This window comes from Barbatula barbatula (assembly GCF_947034865.1).
Source record: "Barbatula barbatula genome assembly, chromosome: 19".
Taxonomy (NCBI): Eukaryota; Metazoa; Chordata; class Actinopteri; order Cypriniformes; family Nemacheilidae; genus Barbatula; species Barbatula barbatula.
In genome coordinates this window covers 13256287-13275782 of record NC_136782.1, presented here as the reverse complement: position 1 = coordinate 13275782, position 19496 = coordinate 13256287, and the positions used below count along the sequence as shown (strand labels likewise).

Genomic DNA, 19496 nt, shown 5'->3' with positions numbered 1-19496 from the left:
ATGAGATTTAATTCAGAGCTATTGGAAACATTTGCTTAAATTCCCTGCGTCTCAGATATCATATTGAAACCCCAAGAAAGGTTTCAATATGAACTCAAACACAAGTTCAGATTATTTAATGTATTTTAACAGAATGCATGTACATTGAAATTGAAACACATCTCCAAACAAATCTCCTGAGCTATGAAAGAGCAACATCTGAGCAATCATTTATTTTTCTCTGGGATCTAAAGATATGTCATCCTATATCTAATTCTTTTGTATCTTCTTCAAAGCTGTACATTTTGAGTCAGGGCCAATGCATCTTCAAGGGAAGCGTCCCATTCCTCATTCCTTACTTGAGTGCACTAGGTCTTCGTTGTCCTACATACCACAACCCTGCAGATTTCAGTATGTTGAGCTAAACTTTGATGTGCTTATTTGACACATACTTTACACAGACATAACATATTTACTTTATAATGTTCTTTCTTATGTTTTAGTCATAGAACTAGCGTCAGGGGAATATGGAGACTTGAATCCAGTTCTGTTTGAAGCTGTCCAGGGAGGCATGTGTGCCTTGGAAGAAAAGAGAAACTGTATTGACAAAAACACCTTAAACCTGTCTGCTGCAAAATGTGTCAACGTGAGTGACTCTACTTTTTCAATGTTTTGACTACAGATTGCCAGATGTACAGTATGTGTACGGTTACTGCAAACCTTTACAGCTACTTAAATGTTTAAATTCTTGCTCATTTTGTTTCCTATATGTGAATACAGGACTCAGGACATGATGAGAGCCATACATTTGCAACAAGCTTTTTGACTCAGTTCTGTATTCTCTTCAAAAGAGCACTTATTTCGATCTGCAGAGACCAGGTACATGCTGATGAATTGTATCCCTCGTAAGGTGTTAAATTTGTACTTTGTCATTCTTAATAAAGTCAGAAATTAAGAGACCATTCCAAATTTTCATTCAAATCAGCATTTCTATATGTGTTATGGCCATTCGAGTCCAGTGTCTGTTGAGTTGCAACAGAATCAAACTTCAGGTGTGACAAGTCATCCAACAGCAATGTAAAAGACTGACAGCATAACTAGACACATGAAAACGGTTTTAAAATCCAGATTATCACTTTTTTTCTAAATACATATAGCCTACACATATTACTGTGTTATTGCTTACAAGTGAATATGAACTTGTTTTCTTTGCAGTATTTGAGGTCTGAAAAAATACAGAGGATATTTCCTGTTATTTGGACCTGTTTCTCCAGTTTTCATTTTCTGCAAATAAATGCAAAATAGAAACAATATTCTTATTTGAAATTTGTTACAAATATTGTTAGTAGTTTACAGGATGAAACAAAAATGATCATTTTACCTGAACACATACCTACAAGTAGTCAATTTAAACAGTCTCTGAAGGGGTCTCTTAAAGGGATACTCCACCCAAAAATGAATGAATTACTCTTTAGTTGTTCTAGACATGTATACATTTCTTTGTTCGGTTGAACACAAAGAGAGATATTGTGCAATAATGTTAGCAACCAACTGTTCTGAAGCACCATTGACTGCCATAGTAGGAAAACATTTTCTGGTCTTCATAAATGTTTTGGTTCTGTTGAACACAAAAGAAGATATTTTGAGGAATTTAGGAAAACAAACAGTTCTGGGACACTTTTGACTACCATTTAAATGTTGGCAGTCAATGGTGCTTCAGAACTGTTGGTTGCTAACATTATTCGAAAATATCTCTTTTTGTGCTCAACTGAACAAAGACATTTATATATGTTTGGAACAATGTAATATTCAGTTAAATTTAGTTTTGTTTAGTTAATAGATTAAGTTTTGCCATTTTTTTAACATTACAATTTTACTGACAAGTTTTATGTCTAAAGGCAAAAGTATAGCCCGGCCATCCGTGTGCCGGCTGCATGAAGTAATTTTCGTCCTCAGGAGGATCCGTGGTCATTCACACACCCCGTCTGCGTGCAGCCCATTTGTTGAGACTATGCGTCTTTGAAGTGTTCATGTTTGGTTTTTTTTGCTCTAGGTTTTGACACATCTGCGGCTTATGTCACACGTCTCTATCGGAGTGTTGATAGGCCTGCTGTACCTCAACATTGGCAATGATGCCAGTAAAGTCTTCAACAACACGGGTTTTCTCTTCTTTTCAATGCTTTTCCTCATGTTTGGAGCCCTAATGCCCACAGTGCTCACGTGTAAGTGTTTTAGAAGACATTGAAGAACAAAGTAACACAGTTTCACAACCAAAAGTCATGCACTGCATTCAGGGGATCTGAAAGTGGTATTTGATACGATACGATATATCTGTTTTTTTTTCAGTTCCCCTGGAGATGGATGTATTTTTCAGAGAACATTTAAACTACTGGTACAGCCTGAAGGCTTACTATCTGGCTAAGACAATGGCTGACATTCCATTCCAGGTGGGCGCCTGCTCAAATCTTAAGCCATATTGTATATACACTACAAAAGTTTAAAGGTAAATGTTAACTACAGATTGTTGAAGGTTGCATACATGCATCAACACAGCAATTAAAGATGTATATAAATAACAATAATTGCGAACATAAAAATATTTTTTTATTAAATAAATCATGAAAAGTGAAATAATGAAAATCTTTGTTACAATTTAATTCTTTTTAACAATTTAAGTTTCGCAGGGAGTAACGCCCTATTGTGAATACATACAGTTTAACTGGAACCTAGTGAGCCATACGATTTCAAGTCGGTAGTACGTCAAAAGGCTACACGCAAGTAGTCCATTTGAGGCAACAGTAATTAGAGAGCATGAGAAGGTTTTACAAAAGGGTCTTTAATGCACTCATTTTTGGTTGTCTGCCTGATGTTTGTCCACTCTTCCTCAGCTCATTTGTCCCATCCTGTACTGCAGTATTGTGTATTGGATGACTGAACAGCCTCCAGAAGCAAGCCGCTACTTGCTCTTTTTGGCATTGTCGATCTGCACAGCTTTAGTAGCCCAGTCCCTTGGGCTTTTTGTCGGTGCTGCCTCCACCTCCCTTCAGGTACTTGGTGTTGCGGTATTGCTTAATGTCTCTGCTTTAAATCCTTTACCCACTGTATGTTTATCTTTCTAACAGGTGGCCACTTTTGTGGGTCCCGTCACTGCGATTCCTGTTTTACTCTTCTCAGGCTACTTTGTGAACTTTGACACCATTCCTGATTACCTACAGTGGAGTTCTTATGTGTCCTATGTTCGGTGAGCTCTTTTTACCTACACTGTTAAAAATTTCACCGTAAAAAAACAGTAAGTAACCGGCAGCACAGTTGCCAGCAAGATACTGTTAATTAACGGTCTCTTGCTGAAATTAACAGGTGATTACCGCTTTTTCAAAAACGGCATAAAGCTGTTATTTTCTACATTAACAGTAAAATACTGTCAAATGCATAAACAGTTGGTTAATGTTTATTCTCGAGTGGTTCTTAAAAGGCTAGAAATTATTTATTTTTACTTTTTATAATATCTATAATCCCTTAAGCAGTCTTGCTGTTTTGTACAGTATATACATTTGTCCATTAAAACCTTAAAAGTTAAACACAAATAATGCATCGTCACTTCAAAACATGCATCTTGATTATTTCAACATTTCTTAAAAGCTTGAAACACATTTAAAACAAAATTAACAATAAAATGCAGCCATTTAAATAAAATTTAATGTTTAAAGTGCAGTTATTGTTAACAGCAACACAAATAACAAAATATTCTCAAAATTAGGGGCTGTGGAAAAATTATTGAATGGTCAAATAAATGTGCCACAAATTCAGTATTTTATAAAGGTACCTTTCATCATCACCTGAACATCAGTGAACACAAAGAACCACAAACTATTCTCCAAAGTAGTAGAACATGTACAAAAACTTTGTGTCTGTTGTGTATGGAATGTGTGTTGTGTAAATATAGGGTTCACTTATATTAAGTCCCACTCAAAGTCCATCAGTTTCTTCAGTAAACTGGCAACACGGGTGTTGACTTTTCTTTTTCCGGGGGACCTTTCCTGTCCGCTTCGAAATGACTCGTCCACCCTTGGTGCCTTTTTCGAGATTAATCCCAATGAACTGCCTATAAAAAATGTGAACATTCAGTTTTAGTGGGTAATAAAGGATACTCACTCAGATTATGTAAATACAGAAGTCTATTCTTAAATTAGCAACACAGCCCTTTTATCTTAGGTGTAGATAATGTTGCATTTTAACATCATTTAAGGAGTTTATCACATGCTGCTATTTTTTTAAATGTCCTGTTGCAGTCCTGGATACAGCAATGTAGAAGTAAGTTTGGGCTATTGCTGTGAATCCTCATGTGATTCACATAGGCTACTGGAATACTACGCAGATGTCCACATAACTGATATGGAAACATGCTGGAAAGTCAAACTGTACAGTAGCCTACTAAAAAGGCATAAAAACAACTGCAAAATTTGCACGAAAATGAAATGTCCCTCAGACTTATGGATTGGTCAAAATAACAATACATGCAAACCAACAACAATAAAAGTTAAAATACAAATTATTCATAAGTATCGCAAGTTATTCTTAAAAACACGACATTATTAAAAACATGATATTCTTTAGCATTCTATCACCAAACTTTTCAACAACTTAGATCGATACAATCCAAAACACAAGCAACTTAAAACATCCACAACACTAGTTCAAGAAGAAAAAAAAACGTTTGGAATAGAGTTATGTACCAATTAGGTACTTAAAAAGTTTGACAAAACTCACCCTGTAAGTTCAACTCCGCTTCACAATATCGTCGGCGCACGTTATCACTGAAACAGGCGTATAAAAGAGTTACAATTCACAGCATTCACAATTAGTATGTTATACAACGCTATTTGCACTTGCACTTGCAATTGCAAACTTATATTTAGTCTATAATGAGCAAAGCAAACTGTCACTCACCTAATAACTCGGAGAATGTAGACTATGACCTTCCACGTGCTCGCTGCTGTTCTCTATTTAAAAAAATACTGTATATACCTGTTTTTTGTCCTTTGTGCAATAAATACGGTGAAATAATGTTAAAGTTTGTTTACGTCATTCTAATCTCCATGAAAAAACATTAATGCCCTGTTTTTAGACATAACAGGATTATACTGTTGAAATTTTGATGTAAAATAACAGCAATTTTTAACAGTGTATAGTAGTTGTTTGTGAAATTATGGAATATTGAATTTCATGATTGGTTGATTGTCCTTCTGCTAGGTACGGGTTTGAGGGTGTGATTCTGTCCATTTATGGGATGAACCGAACTGACCTTGAATGTCCAGGGAGGGTTTGCAAGTTCCAGAGACCTGAAGAGGTTCTGCAGTTGTTAGATGTGGAAGATGCCAAGCTGTACATGGACTTCATTGTATTGGGGATTTTCTTCTTCATCCTGCGACTCGCCACCTACATGGTTCTTCGCTACAAAATCAAGTCCGAGCGATAATATTTATTGACCTTGCATGGTCTCAAGCTGCTGTGGCCTCTTTCAGACTTCACTCTAAGCCCAAACGTGTCAGTCTTTGCTCAGGAACTTCACATTTTTGTTGACCATTGTCGTGTGCTCAGTTTTTTCCTTTGGACACAGAACTTTAATTATCTGCCATTGTAAAATGTCTACAGAATTAGAAAAAAGATACATCTCCGAGCTTTAGTTTTTTTCAGTGTTACACTTAAATGAACTTCCAGACTTTGGAAAATTCTGTCAGTCAGGGTTGCTATGGTGAAACCAAATGCAACACTTAATGCACAGCATTCAAATAGGCCTATGTAAAACCAAAGTCTCTCATTTCATTCTGGCAACTCTGGCTCTGGAATAACATTTTTCACATTAAACATTTTATGTTTTTAAGGAAATGTTACAGAAAGCCCATCATGATCTAAATTGGTCTGAGGTGAGCACCACCTTTAAAGGATGTTTACATATTATTGCACGCATCTGCTGATGAGATGTATCTGCAAGGGTTTTAATTCAAATCACAAGACTGTGCACTATAGTGCCTGTGTAATAAACACAAACACCATTGTATAATTGAATATTTTATAGTACAGTAGATCTTCGGGGCCCTTTATTATATAATTCGTTCTTTCTGTTTTTATTAGCTATGTAGTTTTCTTTTTTTTATTAAAAACTGGAGATTGTTTGTAACCTGGTGCTAAAGCCTATAATAGAATAATAGACACAATTATTCTACAATTGTGTTTAGACCAAATATGACCATGTAAATAAGCAATATGTTGCTTTAAATGTCAAACTGCCAAATTTATCGTGTTTAGAAATAAAAAAATGACTTTTTGAATTGAGACATGCAGTTTCTGACAGTTCTGAACAATTAACACAGTTATGTTTATAATGTACATGTTGACTTGGTTATACAGATAATTTAAAAGAGCCTGTAAGAACATAGAAGACTGAGCAGATCTATAGTTAAGCGATATAATTATTTAACTTTAAATAATAAATATATTTATTATTTTAGTTACGTTACCCACAATGCCTCTGAGCTACGAAAACTTGCTTTATTAGTGACAATGTTCTTACCTAAAGTCTTTAGACTATTTCAGGAATTTCTGCTATCTATACGTGACTATATATTTATGTTGAATTAGTAAGATTTCCATAAAACATTACGTGTAGGAGGTTGTAGACATTGGGGGTTTAGCCCAAATGAAAGGGCATGGTCCCCCAAGGAGAATATTTTAGCCCCTGTAATAATGACCGATTTGAAAAGCGTGTTGAATGTCAAAAGATTCAGCATTTTATTTTGCTCACTTTGTTTTAATCTGAACGTCTTCTTCTGTAAAATTTACTGGAGTGGAGGACCGACCGTGGCTTGAGCCCAAAAAGCCGTCCTTCCCTTCCTCTCCCCATAAGGTGACACCTTATGTCACTTTGGCTGTGACTGAAATAGCCCCCTATACCCTAATATAGTGCTCTATTTGAGGAGACATTTTTAGTGGTGTCTTAATTCATAGTGGACATTATTATGTGCACTCATTCAATCCCATGATGCATCATAATGACGAGTGTACAACCGATGTACACTAACGGCCAACTGCTAGCCATCTATCGCTGCAGAACCATACGTCACAGCAACAGCAGTCTCATGCCTGACGTGGAATGACGAGACTCTGCTGGCCAAAGAAATTTCAGGTTTCTGTGCTATAACTTTTGTTTGATTTTGTAATGTTATATATAGCACAAAGTATTATTTATGTAGCCTACGAAAAATTGGTTAATAGGCCTACTTAAATGATTGTGAAGTAAAAATGTAGTTTATCTAAATATATTAAAATGTTCTATTTCTCAAAGTGTTGTTTGTTTTCTTTGTTTTAGCATCTTTAAGATGAACAACAAAAATGTTAATAAACTTGAGTTTTTAGCTTTTAACAAGGATACATTTACTGGACTGTAATTTCTCAGAAGATTACGAATTATGGAGTAGACAGGAAAATCATGTTTCCATTTTATCAGTATGTATTAGAAAGTGTTATAGGTACAGCTTGTCCACTTGGTACGGTAATCTCTCTGTAAAACACAAATCAAAGATCCTGTACGAACTGCTACAAAGATTATTGGACTGAATGACTACTAGTCAAGCTTAAACAAGGCCAAATATTATTTTAAATGACCCGTCTCATGTAACGTTACATCAATCTTATGAACTCTTCTCTCACCCTCTGGAGCAGGGGTCTCCAACCTTTTTTTATGCGAGGGCTACCAAAATATCTCAAATCTTCTAGAGGGCTACTTGTTGATAACATACATTCAAACTTTAAACATGTGATGCCTTATTTTTATGCTCAGAGAACCAAATTCAGTTTTCTTTCAGATTAAAGCTTATAACACTTGCTAATAATAACCTTTCATGAGGATGTAGCACTTGGCTGTTCGGTATAGTCACAGATTTGTCAACTGTCTTGGGCATTATTGGTGAGCCCTGTGTTTAGTGGGCACCTTACAGAGTTCATGCGGGCTACCAGGTGCCCACGGGCACCACGTTGGAGACCACTGCTCTGGAGGGAGATTCAGAACATCTCGTTACAAACTTAACAGATTTAAGAACTCCTTTGTGCCAACATCGATCAGACTGCTGTACATTGACCATCTACTTTTATGAGTATATCTTATCATGTGTATATCTATTGTGTGTATAGGGTTATTGTATTATTGTATCAGGTCGGAGTTAAAACAACGTTTTAGCTATTGAAGTCCATTGCAAATGTCCCTACTAAGGACAATAAAGTATATTAACATTTATGCTGTGCTGCATTTGGCAGACGTTTTTATCCAAAGCGACTTACATTGCATTGTCCTATACATTTGAGTCTAAGTATGTGCAATCCCCTGGGACCGAACCCACAACCTTTACCATGCTCTAACCACTGAGCTTCAGGAAAGGATATTACAACTTTATTAAAGCATTATATGTATAAACACACATACACAAATATGTATATATACGTAAACATCTTATCAATTATAAATTTTAAATTAAATACCGACTTAACATTAATAGTTATTTATTTATATAACAGTTAATTATTTTTTTATTGATGGTTGGAACAGAAACATAACAAAGGAGAAAGTATCAACCACAACAATGATAAACAATAAACAACAAATAGGACAAATATATACTTATGTAAAATACATTAAAAAATTAATAAATAAAAAAACATAAAACAAAGTAGGGACAGATTACAAAACAAAGATATTCACATGAAGAGATCAAAAGCAGTACAAATTCTTACAGTCCTTATAGCTTTCTTATTAGTAGAAATTGAGATCATATTTAGATAAATAGTTAACAACTTCGAAACGCTCCACCACGCTAAGTAGTTTGATAACGTTTGCTCCGCCCACTTCCGGCATGAGACTGCTGCCTTGCGGTTCTGCAGTCAGACGTACGGAAGCCGTAAAGTGCCAAACAAAACAACAAATCGCATCGACTGGCAGTGGAGAAACAATAATGAAGAACTCACCAATTTTCCAGCGTCTCTATTAGGTAAATATCATACGGTACCGCAATCGCACGTATACATATTAACTGTTGCTGTCGATGTCTCAGTCGATATCTGTGCAGCAGTCTTGCTAATGCTCTGATTCATGACAGCTAACGGTAACGTTGGTCTGTAAAGGTTTATAGTCACGCCTGTCTGTCTGCACCATCTGTAAGTTACTGAAGTTACGCAAGTTTGGGTCAAATGTCATAAACGAGTCTCTCCCGATAAATATTTCAGTCCTCGGGCGCGACAGGCTGGCACATGTTGACAGAGAAAAAGAAGTCTGCCGTAAATAACAGATAAACTCACGTGTTTTATCCTTAATGTGCGCTATATGGAATGTAAAGTATGAACATTAGTTCGTAGAGACCTGCTAAAGACAACTAGCCTGCAAGTCGGACCTTAACAATAGCGACAATAGAAGTCATGCTTGTTATGTGTTGTGAAATGTCTGCTATTATTAGACAGAGGGAACCATGCCGTGTTTAGGCGAGAGACAGAACTTGTCGGTTGTCTACACACCAACATTGTTTGTTTATTTTTAAGAGAAAAGAGCGAAAATATGACTTTAAATGCAAAGAAATGCTTTTTAAAGTATAATTTCGAGCTTGTGACCGCAAATAAAACAACCATCACATCAATTTCACCATTTGTAATTAAATGGGCTATTTTTCATTGAAGATTGATTATGATTTTATGTTTAATATATATACAGTATATATACACAAACATCTTTTGAATGTAACTAAACTTACTCATATTTTAGTCATTAAATGACATAAAGTAAATGCATTATTTATTACGTTTAGGGATAATTGCAGGTGTGGTGTAAGGTCACGCCTTCAAAGCCTCTTGCAAATAGGTTTCATGATAGCCGTCATAGGAAAAACATTCTTTAATGAGTATTGAAGTTGACTTAAAACAACAATGCTCTTACCCCAGCTGATAATACATTTATAACCTGACCTTTTTGAACATTTGGTGTCTGAATGTTAACTTTTAGCTCATGGAACAACTTTCAACAGTTTTCAAGATTCACCCGCTTCCTTATGTTTACAATGTCTTCCAAATGTTGAATTACACTCTGTCAGTGACATCATATAGTTTATTCATATAATGGACATTGACAGATTACACCTGGGGGTGTGTTGTTAAAAATAATCTATTTGTCATGTTACGTACGAATTTAAGCATCATGTGTCATTGAAACCAAAGCCAAAGGAGGGGCCTTATAGGTTTGGCTTGAAGTTATCGGGTACCGTTTGTTCAGATGTAGTATTTGGTTCAGTTTACAACGTAATCTTTTCACACTTGTTTAAACTTTGAAGTTGTAGTGACTTAAAAGTTTCTATTTTTAGGGGTTAATTTAAACAACAGTAAAATGTGGAGGTTGGGGAGGCCATCACGAACAGAAGTGTTAAGAAGATGCCACAGCTCACAAAGAGATGTGTACTGCAAACCTAACACCAGAGCTCTTCGAAGAAGTAAGTGTTTACACTTTAGAAATAATATAAAATATTGCATATAATTATAAAAAACTTATCGATTTAATAATCTTGGTTGATCTGGTCATAGTTAAAGAAGTGTGTTGTTTTTCACATAAAGTTATTAAAAACTGTTTATTTCAGCTGAAAACCTTAGCCTTCAATCAGATGGCATCTGTGGTAGCTTAAAGGCACATCACTTCTCGTTTTCTGGGTAAGTAGAATTCTAAGTAATCCTGTCTTTCCTGTAAAGGCACGTATGCTTAGTGTTTCCAAAACAACTTCATATTATCTGAGTCTGTTTTTTATTTGTCTTACTAGCAAGACATCAAGGTCTTGTATAAATACATGGAGAAAACTGAGATCATCGTCTGCGTGTTCTCACCTCTCTGGGTTCAATTCCAGGTTCTTTTGCACTTATGAGTCTGTCACAGGTGAGGTTTTGGATAAATCAATGACATTTGAAGACTGGTTAGTATATTGCTTCATTTTGCATACCCTAGTCTGATTTAAAGATTTAGTGCTCTCCTAAAGAAATAGTTTATCCCAAAAAATCATTATTTACTCACCCTCATGTTATTAAACCTGCATGTTTTGCTTGCTCTGTAGCGAAAGCAAGAGTGGAATATAATATGAATACCCGACAAAACCAATGTTCGCTTTCTTCTAGTTGACCCCCGCACGGTAGATGGCACTGATAAAGCTGTACGATGATTGTTTCATAGTTTCTTCAGGACGAGGGTCTGGGGGTTAATTAGTTACCAAATGGTTTTATGCATTTGCATTGCAGTTGTAATATTTAAACAGTTTGAAAATATGTATACATGTGCCTGTGCTTTCTTCGCCGCATAAAAGGCTTCATAAGAATCTATTGTTTTTGTTCTAGAACGTTATCGCGACGAACATTCGCGGGCAATCTGAATGGGCCTTAAGTGACATATTTTTCATGTCAAGTCAGCTTTATTTATAAAGCGCTTTTTACAATTTTCATTGTTACAAAGCAGCTGTACAAGAAAAGATTGACTATAAGTAAAACATAAAAGGTTATGGAAGTCAAATATCAGACACACAATAAATTCCTATATGCAGTGTTAATTAAATAAGACTATCAAATTCTAGCAGCCCCCCCCCGGCCAGGCAAACAGTGCAAAACAGTATGCAAATGGTGGCGAGGAACCCAAAACTCCATTGGAGGAGGAAAAAACCTCAGAGGGAAACCAGGCCTAACCAGGGGATTCCAGTTCCTCTCTGGCAAAAACTGCTGCCTCTGCACAAGCCCGACAGTGCTTGCACAACAAGGCAAAATAAAAAAGTTAGATTTAAAATTATCATTAATAATCTAATAGCGACTGAAGTTTTGTAGAGTCGCCACGTCCTTCGTCCAGCATTTGTCAGGTCTGGGAATGGATTGCGCCCTGCCCGCTCCGGTAACCTTGGACTGCATCCTGCCCGCTCTAGTAACCTTGGAACAATGAGACAAGACTGGCTGAGAGTAGAGTACTGTTCTGCACTCTTTGATGCAACAAATGCATCAGTTGTTATTGGAAGTGTCCCTGGTTCCGGTTGATCTAACTAGTGCAGCCTAGACCTTTGAAATATATATATTATGATAGTGTAGTGTATGCAAGATTAAAAAGATGCGTCTTTAGTCTAGATTTAAACTGACAGAGTGTGTCTGCCTCCCGGACAGTGCAGGGAAGACTGTTCCAAAGTTTAAGCGCTAGATAGGAAAAGGATCTGCCGCCTGTACGTGATTTTGAAATTCGAGGTATTACCAACTGACCTGACACCTGAGAGCGTAGTGCACGTGATGGACTATAATACGTTAGAAGTTCTCTCAAGTAGTGAGGAGCTAAACCATGCAAGGCTTTAATAGGTAATAAGCAAGATTTTAAAGTTTATGCAATGCTTTATAGGTAACCATGTAAGTGTCAAATGTTCTAAAATAATTTTCTTTCATGCTTCTGTTGATGATTCTACAGATCCCATCGAGATCCACAAACAGAAGCTGGCATTATGGTTCAATCACCTCCCTCAAGAGGAGAAGCAGTTCGGTGGCTACTTTTCTCCTGAAACCATGCATGTAGAGCCACTCATCCTTGAGCGTCATCCCGACGAGGATCGAGGCCTTCCTCTGAGTCCCTTCAAGGCAAATGCAAACGTGTCCACATGTCCCTCTCTCTCTGTAGAGCAGCTCTTTGAGCCCAGCCATGGTGAAAACAAGGCACGAGGACTAAATGTTTTGCTTTACGGAGCCGTTGGCACAGGGAAAAGTACTGTTGTCCGTAAACTGGTGCTGGACTGGTGTGCTGGATCTGGCTTGTCCCAGTTCAAACTTTTGTTGCCTTTCTCCTGTGAAGATCTCTCGCATTTATCCAAACCAACATCCCTTCGAGACCTCGTGGGGAGAAAATACATGCACCTTCGCAAGACTCCGTATCTTAGTGGAGATCTTGACAAAGCGAAGGATGTCCTTTTCATCTTCAATGGAATGGAGAAGATGAAGCTGGACTTTCGCATCGGCTCTACAGAGCTATGCAGCGATCCCAATGAAGCTCTCCCGTCGGGAGCCGTTGTTGTTAATCTACTCAGGAAGTACCTCCTGCCTGAGGTACGGCTCTCAAGTTTTGTAGCTTTTGGGTTGCATAATTTTGTTTCAAGTTCAGTCAAGTGTGGTTATGTTGGTGGTTGACCAAGATATGTGATGTAGTTTGCATTACCTTACCTTTAGATGACAGTTTTTCTGGGGACCCGCGGCACGATACATTTCTTCCTTTTCTGATTATTATAGTCTGATGTGGTAAATAAAGGTGACATAAAAATGTGCAGTGCTGTGTGTCACCAAAAACAGAATTAGGAACATTTGGTACATTTGGCATTAAAAAAAATTTAAGAAATCCCTACAAGAAGTATGTCCTTACATAACACCCTTAAATAATTACATTTATCAGTTACTTATTTTATTAGCCAATTGCAGGGTTACCTGGATTAGTTTTTTACCTTTACCATACCTTAACTGGGTAACACAGTTGATGTTACCTTTCTTGACATTTTTAAACATTTTGTATTGGCCTATACTCAACATAAACATAAATACTGAGTACGTTATGTGTTGAAATACATTTTCAGAAGAAAAAAAATGTATTCATATACATTTTTGATAATTAAAATTATTGTAATTTATTTCCTTTGAATGTATAATTTATTAAGAAATATGTGTATTCATAAAACTTATACTATAAATATTTATATTATTATATCTAAATAATGCTTTCCTTTATTTGGATTTATAGAATAATTTAGAATAAATCTGATATATTTTCATGCTTAAATACAGAGTCAACTGAGCAACTTTACAAATTCGGACGGCTGAATACCAGTTGTTTTAGTGATATAAATCCTTTTCTTAAATAATATAACAAATATTTTGGGATAATTTCGTACTAGGAAAATAAACAGATTTTTTACATTACATGAATGTATATTAAAATCGATCTATCTGACATAAGATACACTACCAATTAAACAACTACGCTTTCATGTATTATAACTTCGTGTCGCTAAAGTATTTTCATTTGTTTCACAGGCCAGCATTTTAGTCACAACCAGATTGTCTGCAGTGGACAGAGTACCAAAAAAATATGTGAACCGCTTCATACAGATTTGTGGTTTCAATGATCCCGATCGCCAGAGAGCCTACTTTACCAGCAGGCTCATGGTAAATAACGGAGAGAACATAGGAAGGACGGCCCAGTCGCTCATAGAGATGCTTTACTTAAACCTACAGCGAGAGAGTCAGTTAGCCACAGCATGCTTCTTACCATCTTACTGCTGGCTTACATGCGCCACGCTTCATCTGTTGCATTTTACGGATGCGAAGGCACCAATTCGAACCCTCACTAGCATCTACACAAGCTTCATGAGACTCAACTTTGGGGGAGAGGTGATAGCTACAGACGGAAATGTGTCCTCGCAGGATCAGCAGAACTCACTCATGCTCTACGTGGTTCGTACTGTTGGGAAGCTGGCGTTTGATGGGATCACAAACAAGCGGACATCATTCTCTGCTGAAGAATTGGAGCAGTGGGTTGGTGGTAAGACCAAGACGGATGAGGAGCTCCGTGAACTGGCAGTGTTTCGCACAGACGTTCTCGACTTCTTCCTGGTGCCAAGTAAGGAGAACGGCTTAGATCCCGAGTCTGCTGATAGACGCTATGTGTTTGCTGTCCCTGCCATGCAGGAATATTTCGCTGCTCTTTATGTTGTTCTCGGTGAGAACAAAACTGTCCTGGAGAAGTTGACCGGTCAGTTATCAGAAGTCTTCGGGCAGGCCGGTGAGGACATAACAAGCTTGCTGAGCATTCTTTCCAAAATCATACCTTTCCGAATCTTTGCCATTTTTAACTTGCTGAAGCTGTTCCCAAAACTCTTCGAACGAGTCAACAGCCAGAGCAAGGGCCGCATTGCCCACACGATGGCGGCGGAAATGTTTCGTTCTGAGGACAGCTTCAATGAAGATGTCCTGGACCAAGTGGAACAAAGTCTGCTGGGAGTTCACGGTCCCCAGCCGCAAGTAGAAAGTGACACTAGGGCATTTGAGCTCTACCCTATTTTCATGGGCGGACTTCTTCATTATGGCAACAGGAGACTGTTGGGGCAACTCGGATGTGACATCAAGAGTCAAACAGTCGCACAGATCACCCGGTCGCTGAGGAAACACCTGATCAAGGAGAGTGGTAAGAAGCAGCCTCCTGAGGAACTAATGGACCTCCTGGTTTTACTTTATGAGTTCCAGAACCATCGACTTACAGCCGAAGTGCTGCAGTCTATCAAGACCATCAACTTGTCTACTGTGCGCATGACCCCTCTCAAGTGCTTTGTTCTCAGCACAGTGCTGGGTTGCACTCGCTCGAGTTTCCTTCTGGATGAGCTCAACCTCTCCTCCTGTCACATCTCTCCAGACCTACTGCAGATGCTCTGGCCAGCCTTCCATCACACTGCCAACCTCAAGTGAGAGATGAGAAAATTACAAATGTTTTGCATGCGTTTGGCGCTTAAGGGGTTTTGCATAAAATTGAAAACTTGAAATACCCAGATAAATGTTTGATGAAGTTAAAGTTTTGAATGTATACCATTTTGCAAGATGTGAACAACACTGGTCCAGAAGCACTTTCTCTTTAGTATTTATTATCTGTCATATACTGTGAAATACTTGAAGATATTCGTTTAAGATTGCATTTCAATTGTATATGTTCTGTTGGTTGTATTTTGTTATAACATTTGTGTAGTGTTACAAAACTCAAATAGGAAATGCTTTTGGATATCTTGCAAAATGAATTGTATACATTTCCAATTCTGTATACATTTCTTTGTTCTGATGAACAAAGATAAAGATATTTGGAAGAATGCTTGTAACCAAACAGTTCTTTGACACCATTGACTGCCATAGTTTATTTATTTATTTTCTTTGTTATTAATCTGTGAGACACAAAAGAAGATATTTGAACGATTGCAGGAAGAAAAATGTAGGAAACAGTTCTGGGGCACTTTTGGCCTACCATTGTCATCTTTCCTACTATGGTAGTCAGTGGTGGCCAAGAACGGTTTGGTTACAACCATTCTTCCAAATTTCTCTCTCCGTTTTCATAAAAAAAAACAAATTTACACGGATTTGGTAAATGTATATTTGGGTGAACCGGCCCTTTAACACCGTAAGCCATGTACAAAATGAATCAAATATCATGTACATTCAAAACATATCTAAATGTGGTTGATATTGTTGAATTGTATTTTGTTTTGGTTTTAGTAGTGTCTTTACATGAATTGGGCCACAAGCCCTATTCATGGCCCCTTGAAAAAAAGATAAACTGGTTGAAATTAATGTTCTTAGGACCTCTAACAAAAAGTATTTAAGTTAGATCTTGATTGTATAAAGTTGTTTTGCCTGGAGAATAAAATTAGTACTTCATTTTTAGGAACATTAACCTTATAAGTTATTGATTTCTTCTCATGAAATCAAGAAACTAACAGCACGAGTGTATTTTTGATCAATGTTTCTGTTCGTGTGTGTGCCTGTGTTTTTGTGTGTGTGTTCAGTCTCCAGTTTAACAGCCTGGATCCCGAGTCCTGCATTCTTCTGCGAGATCTGCTATTAGAGCCCAACTGTACAATTAAATCATTAAAGTAAGACTACTTTTAAATGCACAATGTATGTTCATTTATAGTAAAAGGGGTAGTTTGCAAAAAATAATTCTTCTGTGGAACACAAAAGAAGAGTTTGAGAAATGTCAAAGTGGTTTTGTCCATAAAAGGGAAGTCGACCAATATTGATTGCGTCCCAACATACTTCCAAATATCTTTCGTGTTCTGCAGATAAAATAAATTTAGTTTGGTTGAACTATCCCATTAAGGAGGTAAGTACAAGTTAAATAAAATAAATGCTTTGCAGAAATGAACTGGAAATAAGAAAATTCTCAATCAATGTGGCATGAATGTTTCCTATGTATGAACTTCCTGTTGCTCTCATAACAGGTTGTGTGATAACGACTTGACGGATGCAGGCGTCAGTCATCTACTTGAGGCTCTTTCTGGTAACCATTCTCTTCAACGACTATCCCTGATGCACACAAGCCTCGGAGACTCATCAGCACATCTACTGGCTGACAGACTTGGCCACCACGATATGCTACAGGAACTTAATGTGGCCTACAACAACATAGGAGATAGTGCTGCCCTCACACTGGTCGATGCCTGTCGAGAACATCCCAGCATCCACACAGTACAGTGAGTTTTTATGGTGTGGTATCTTGACAACCAAAGTCCAGTTATTAAGTTTCTTTCATGTCAATCTGAATTGATAAATGCTTATAACTCTTCACAGTCTGTACCTAAACCAGCTTACCGATGTGGGTAAGCAGTCACTCTACGTGCGCGGTGGTCCTCAGGTGAAAAAGGGGAGGCGGGTGAAGGTTCTGGCCTCTGTGACGGAGGGCTCGGACATATCGGAGGATTGGCACCCCATTCTGAGCATTATTGGGAAAAATTCCCTTTCCTGGGAGAGGGGGCGTGTACGTGAGCAGCTTTTAGTGTTCCTAAAAGATCTGGAATGGGGTCGAAAGCAGCACCCGAGTTTCTGGAAGAAGCTGCACTTCCGTCGAGTGGAGAGCGTTGTAAGACAAACCCTGCGTGTGCTGGAGAAAAGCAGTGATACGGGAACAGGGTCTGGGATGAACTGATTTGGAATAAATGGAAATGGGTCTCATTTCTCAAGAGATCTTCTGTCTTTTAAGGGTCAATTTAGGAATAAGATTCCTTAATTAAAAGGTGCCTCAATTTCTGCCATTTGATAATAGTTAATTTTAGAGTTTGCAAGTGTAAATCTGTTATGCATTGTGATTTATAGTTTATATGTATACTTTTGCATCGGGTCATATTTAGGAAACATTGTGATGTTTGAATTTTATTTCACTGTTTAAGGAAAAGAGCAATATTTGTATATTAAACTTTAAAACGTTTGGATTACTACTTGAAAACTGCACTATGACAAATGTTGCCATGCAAACCATTTATTATGCATATGTGTTTAAAAATAATTTAAGGTGCTTTAATATCATGTAAATGAAAATGTCTCACCCTTCTCTCAGTTATTTCCCCAGAACAGTATGTCCAATTGTATTGTTACCCCAAGACAATGATTAATTATGACTTAAATGCTCCCAATATGCTTGTGAAATATTAACATACAATGCATCTTTATGCCTTAAAGTGATAGTTCACCCAAAAATGAAAATTCTGTCATAATTTACTCAACCCTCTTGTCATTTCAAACCTGTATGACTTTCTTCTGCAGAACACTAAAGAAAATAATTTGAAGAATGTTGTTAACTGAAAAGTGGCGCACTCATTCAATTGCATTGTTTTTGTGTCCATATAGAAGTGAATGGTTGAGTAAATGATGACTGAATTTTTTATTAAATTTTAACATAAAACAAATGTTTTTTGTGAACTTGCTTATTGTGACCGAAATTATTTGTACAATCACAGCTAAGTAAAATAAAATAAATGCTTTTATCCGATTTGAGGGTTTTCATAATGTTATATTATAATTCATAATTTAGGTTGATGATATTTCTACTTAAGCGAAATACATTTTGTAGCCATTCTTACATTAATTAGAGTTGATTTACAGTGGTTATGTAATGTTTCTTCAGATCTGATGATGGCAGACTCTGGCAGAGGTGTTGTCTCATAAACCTCAGATTAAATATTAATCTCCAGTGTATTATTGTGGTGGAACAAGGAGGAGTCATAGTGACAAATCCATTTTAATGCTTCATTTAAATGTGTACCTTGCACCCTTGCTAAACCCCTGGACTCAGCAACAGTGGTTAGCAAGATCATGAGATTCACCACAGGTAAATTACCACCATTTACAGTATAAACCATTGTTTTCTATTGCTTTGATGGCTCAGTCTATAATGTACAAGGTCAGAGAAGACCAGTGTTTGTTTGGTGTACTCTGGATTTGTATCTGTTTGCTGTAGGAATATAAAATGTATGTTTATTTAATGTTGTGAATCATTATGGGATGTGATTCTCTCATATTGTATTCTGTATTTATTCTAACTGTATATCCTGCACTTGCTAACTGCACTTCTGGTTGGACCTAAACTACATTTCGTTACACTGTACTTGTATATGTGTAATGACAATAAAGTTGAATCTAATCTAATCTAATGTGATGTCCAATTTTTACTTTCGTAACATTTTACAAAATACAGAAGGAAGATGCATTGTTTCACTGAATATCATGACAAATTAGTCATCTACTGTATTTTAGCACATTGAAAGTAAATACGCTGAGGATTTTACACTTGAACTCTGATCTTATCATATATTCTAAAGAACAATTCAAATGCAATATGATCAAAAACATTTAAGGAAGGCAAACAACTGTCCATCAGTTTGAAGTCGAGCAATGTGTGTTTTGCAGTCACG

General features: G+C 37.0%; 2 protein-coding genes across 6 annotated transcripts in view; both read left to right on the top strand.

The window, feature by feature from the left end:
• Positions 1-2053: 2053 nt before the first annotated feature.
• Positions 2054-18913, top strand: nlrx1 (NLR family member X1; the record flags this gene model as incomplete). 2 transcript variants are annotated; one of them, XM_079481436.1, is made up of 12 exons in its annotated part: positions 2054-2201; positions 2326-2426; positions 2868-3026; positions 3102-3220; positions 10363-10499; positions 10644-10713; positions 10821-10933; positions 12482-13110; positions 14086-15509; positions 16596-16682; positions 17031-17282; positions 17380-18913. In XM_079481436.1, the coding sequence occupies 12 exons, from the start codon at positions 2054-2056 to the stop codon at positions 17732-17734; spliced, it is 3594 nt and encodes a 1197-aa protein (XP_079337562.1). In that variant the 3' UTR covers positions 17735-18913. The 2 variants fall into 2 exon arrangements, with proteins under 2 accessions (XP_079337562.1, XP_079337561.1); XM_079481435.1 differs by lacking the exons at positions 2054-2201; positions 2326-2426; positions 2868-3026; positions 3102-3220 and adding an exon at positions 8878-9017 and having other exon boundaries at positions 10374-10499.
• nherf4a (NHERF family PDZ scaffold protein 4a) overlaps positions 18845-19496 on the top strand; it is a 5440-nt gene continuing 4788 nt past the window's right edge. For 2 of the 4 annotated variants that reach the window (XM_079481439.1, XM_079481438.1), the window contains exon 1: positions 18846-18913. In XM_079481439.1, the coding sequence (XP_079337565.1) occupies positions 18898-18913 (16 nt within the window). In that variant the 5' untranslated portion in view covers positions 18846-18897. Of the gene's footprint in view, positions 18914-19496 lie in introns of all 4 variants that reach the window. The other 2 variants (XM_079481437.1, XM_079481440.1) reach the window with 2 other exon arrangements.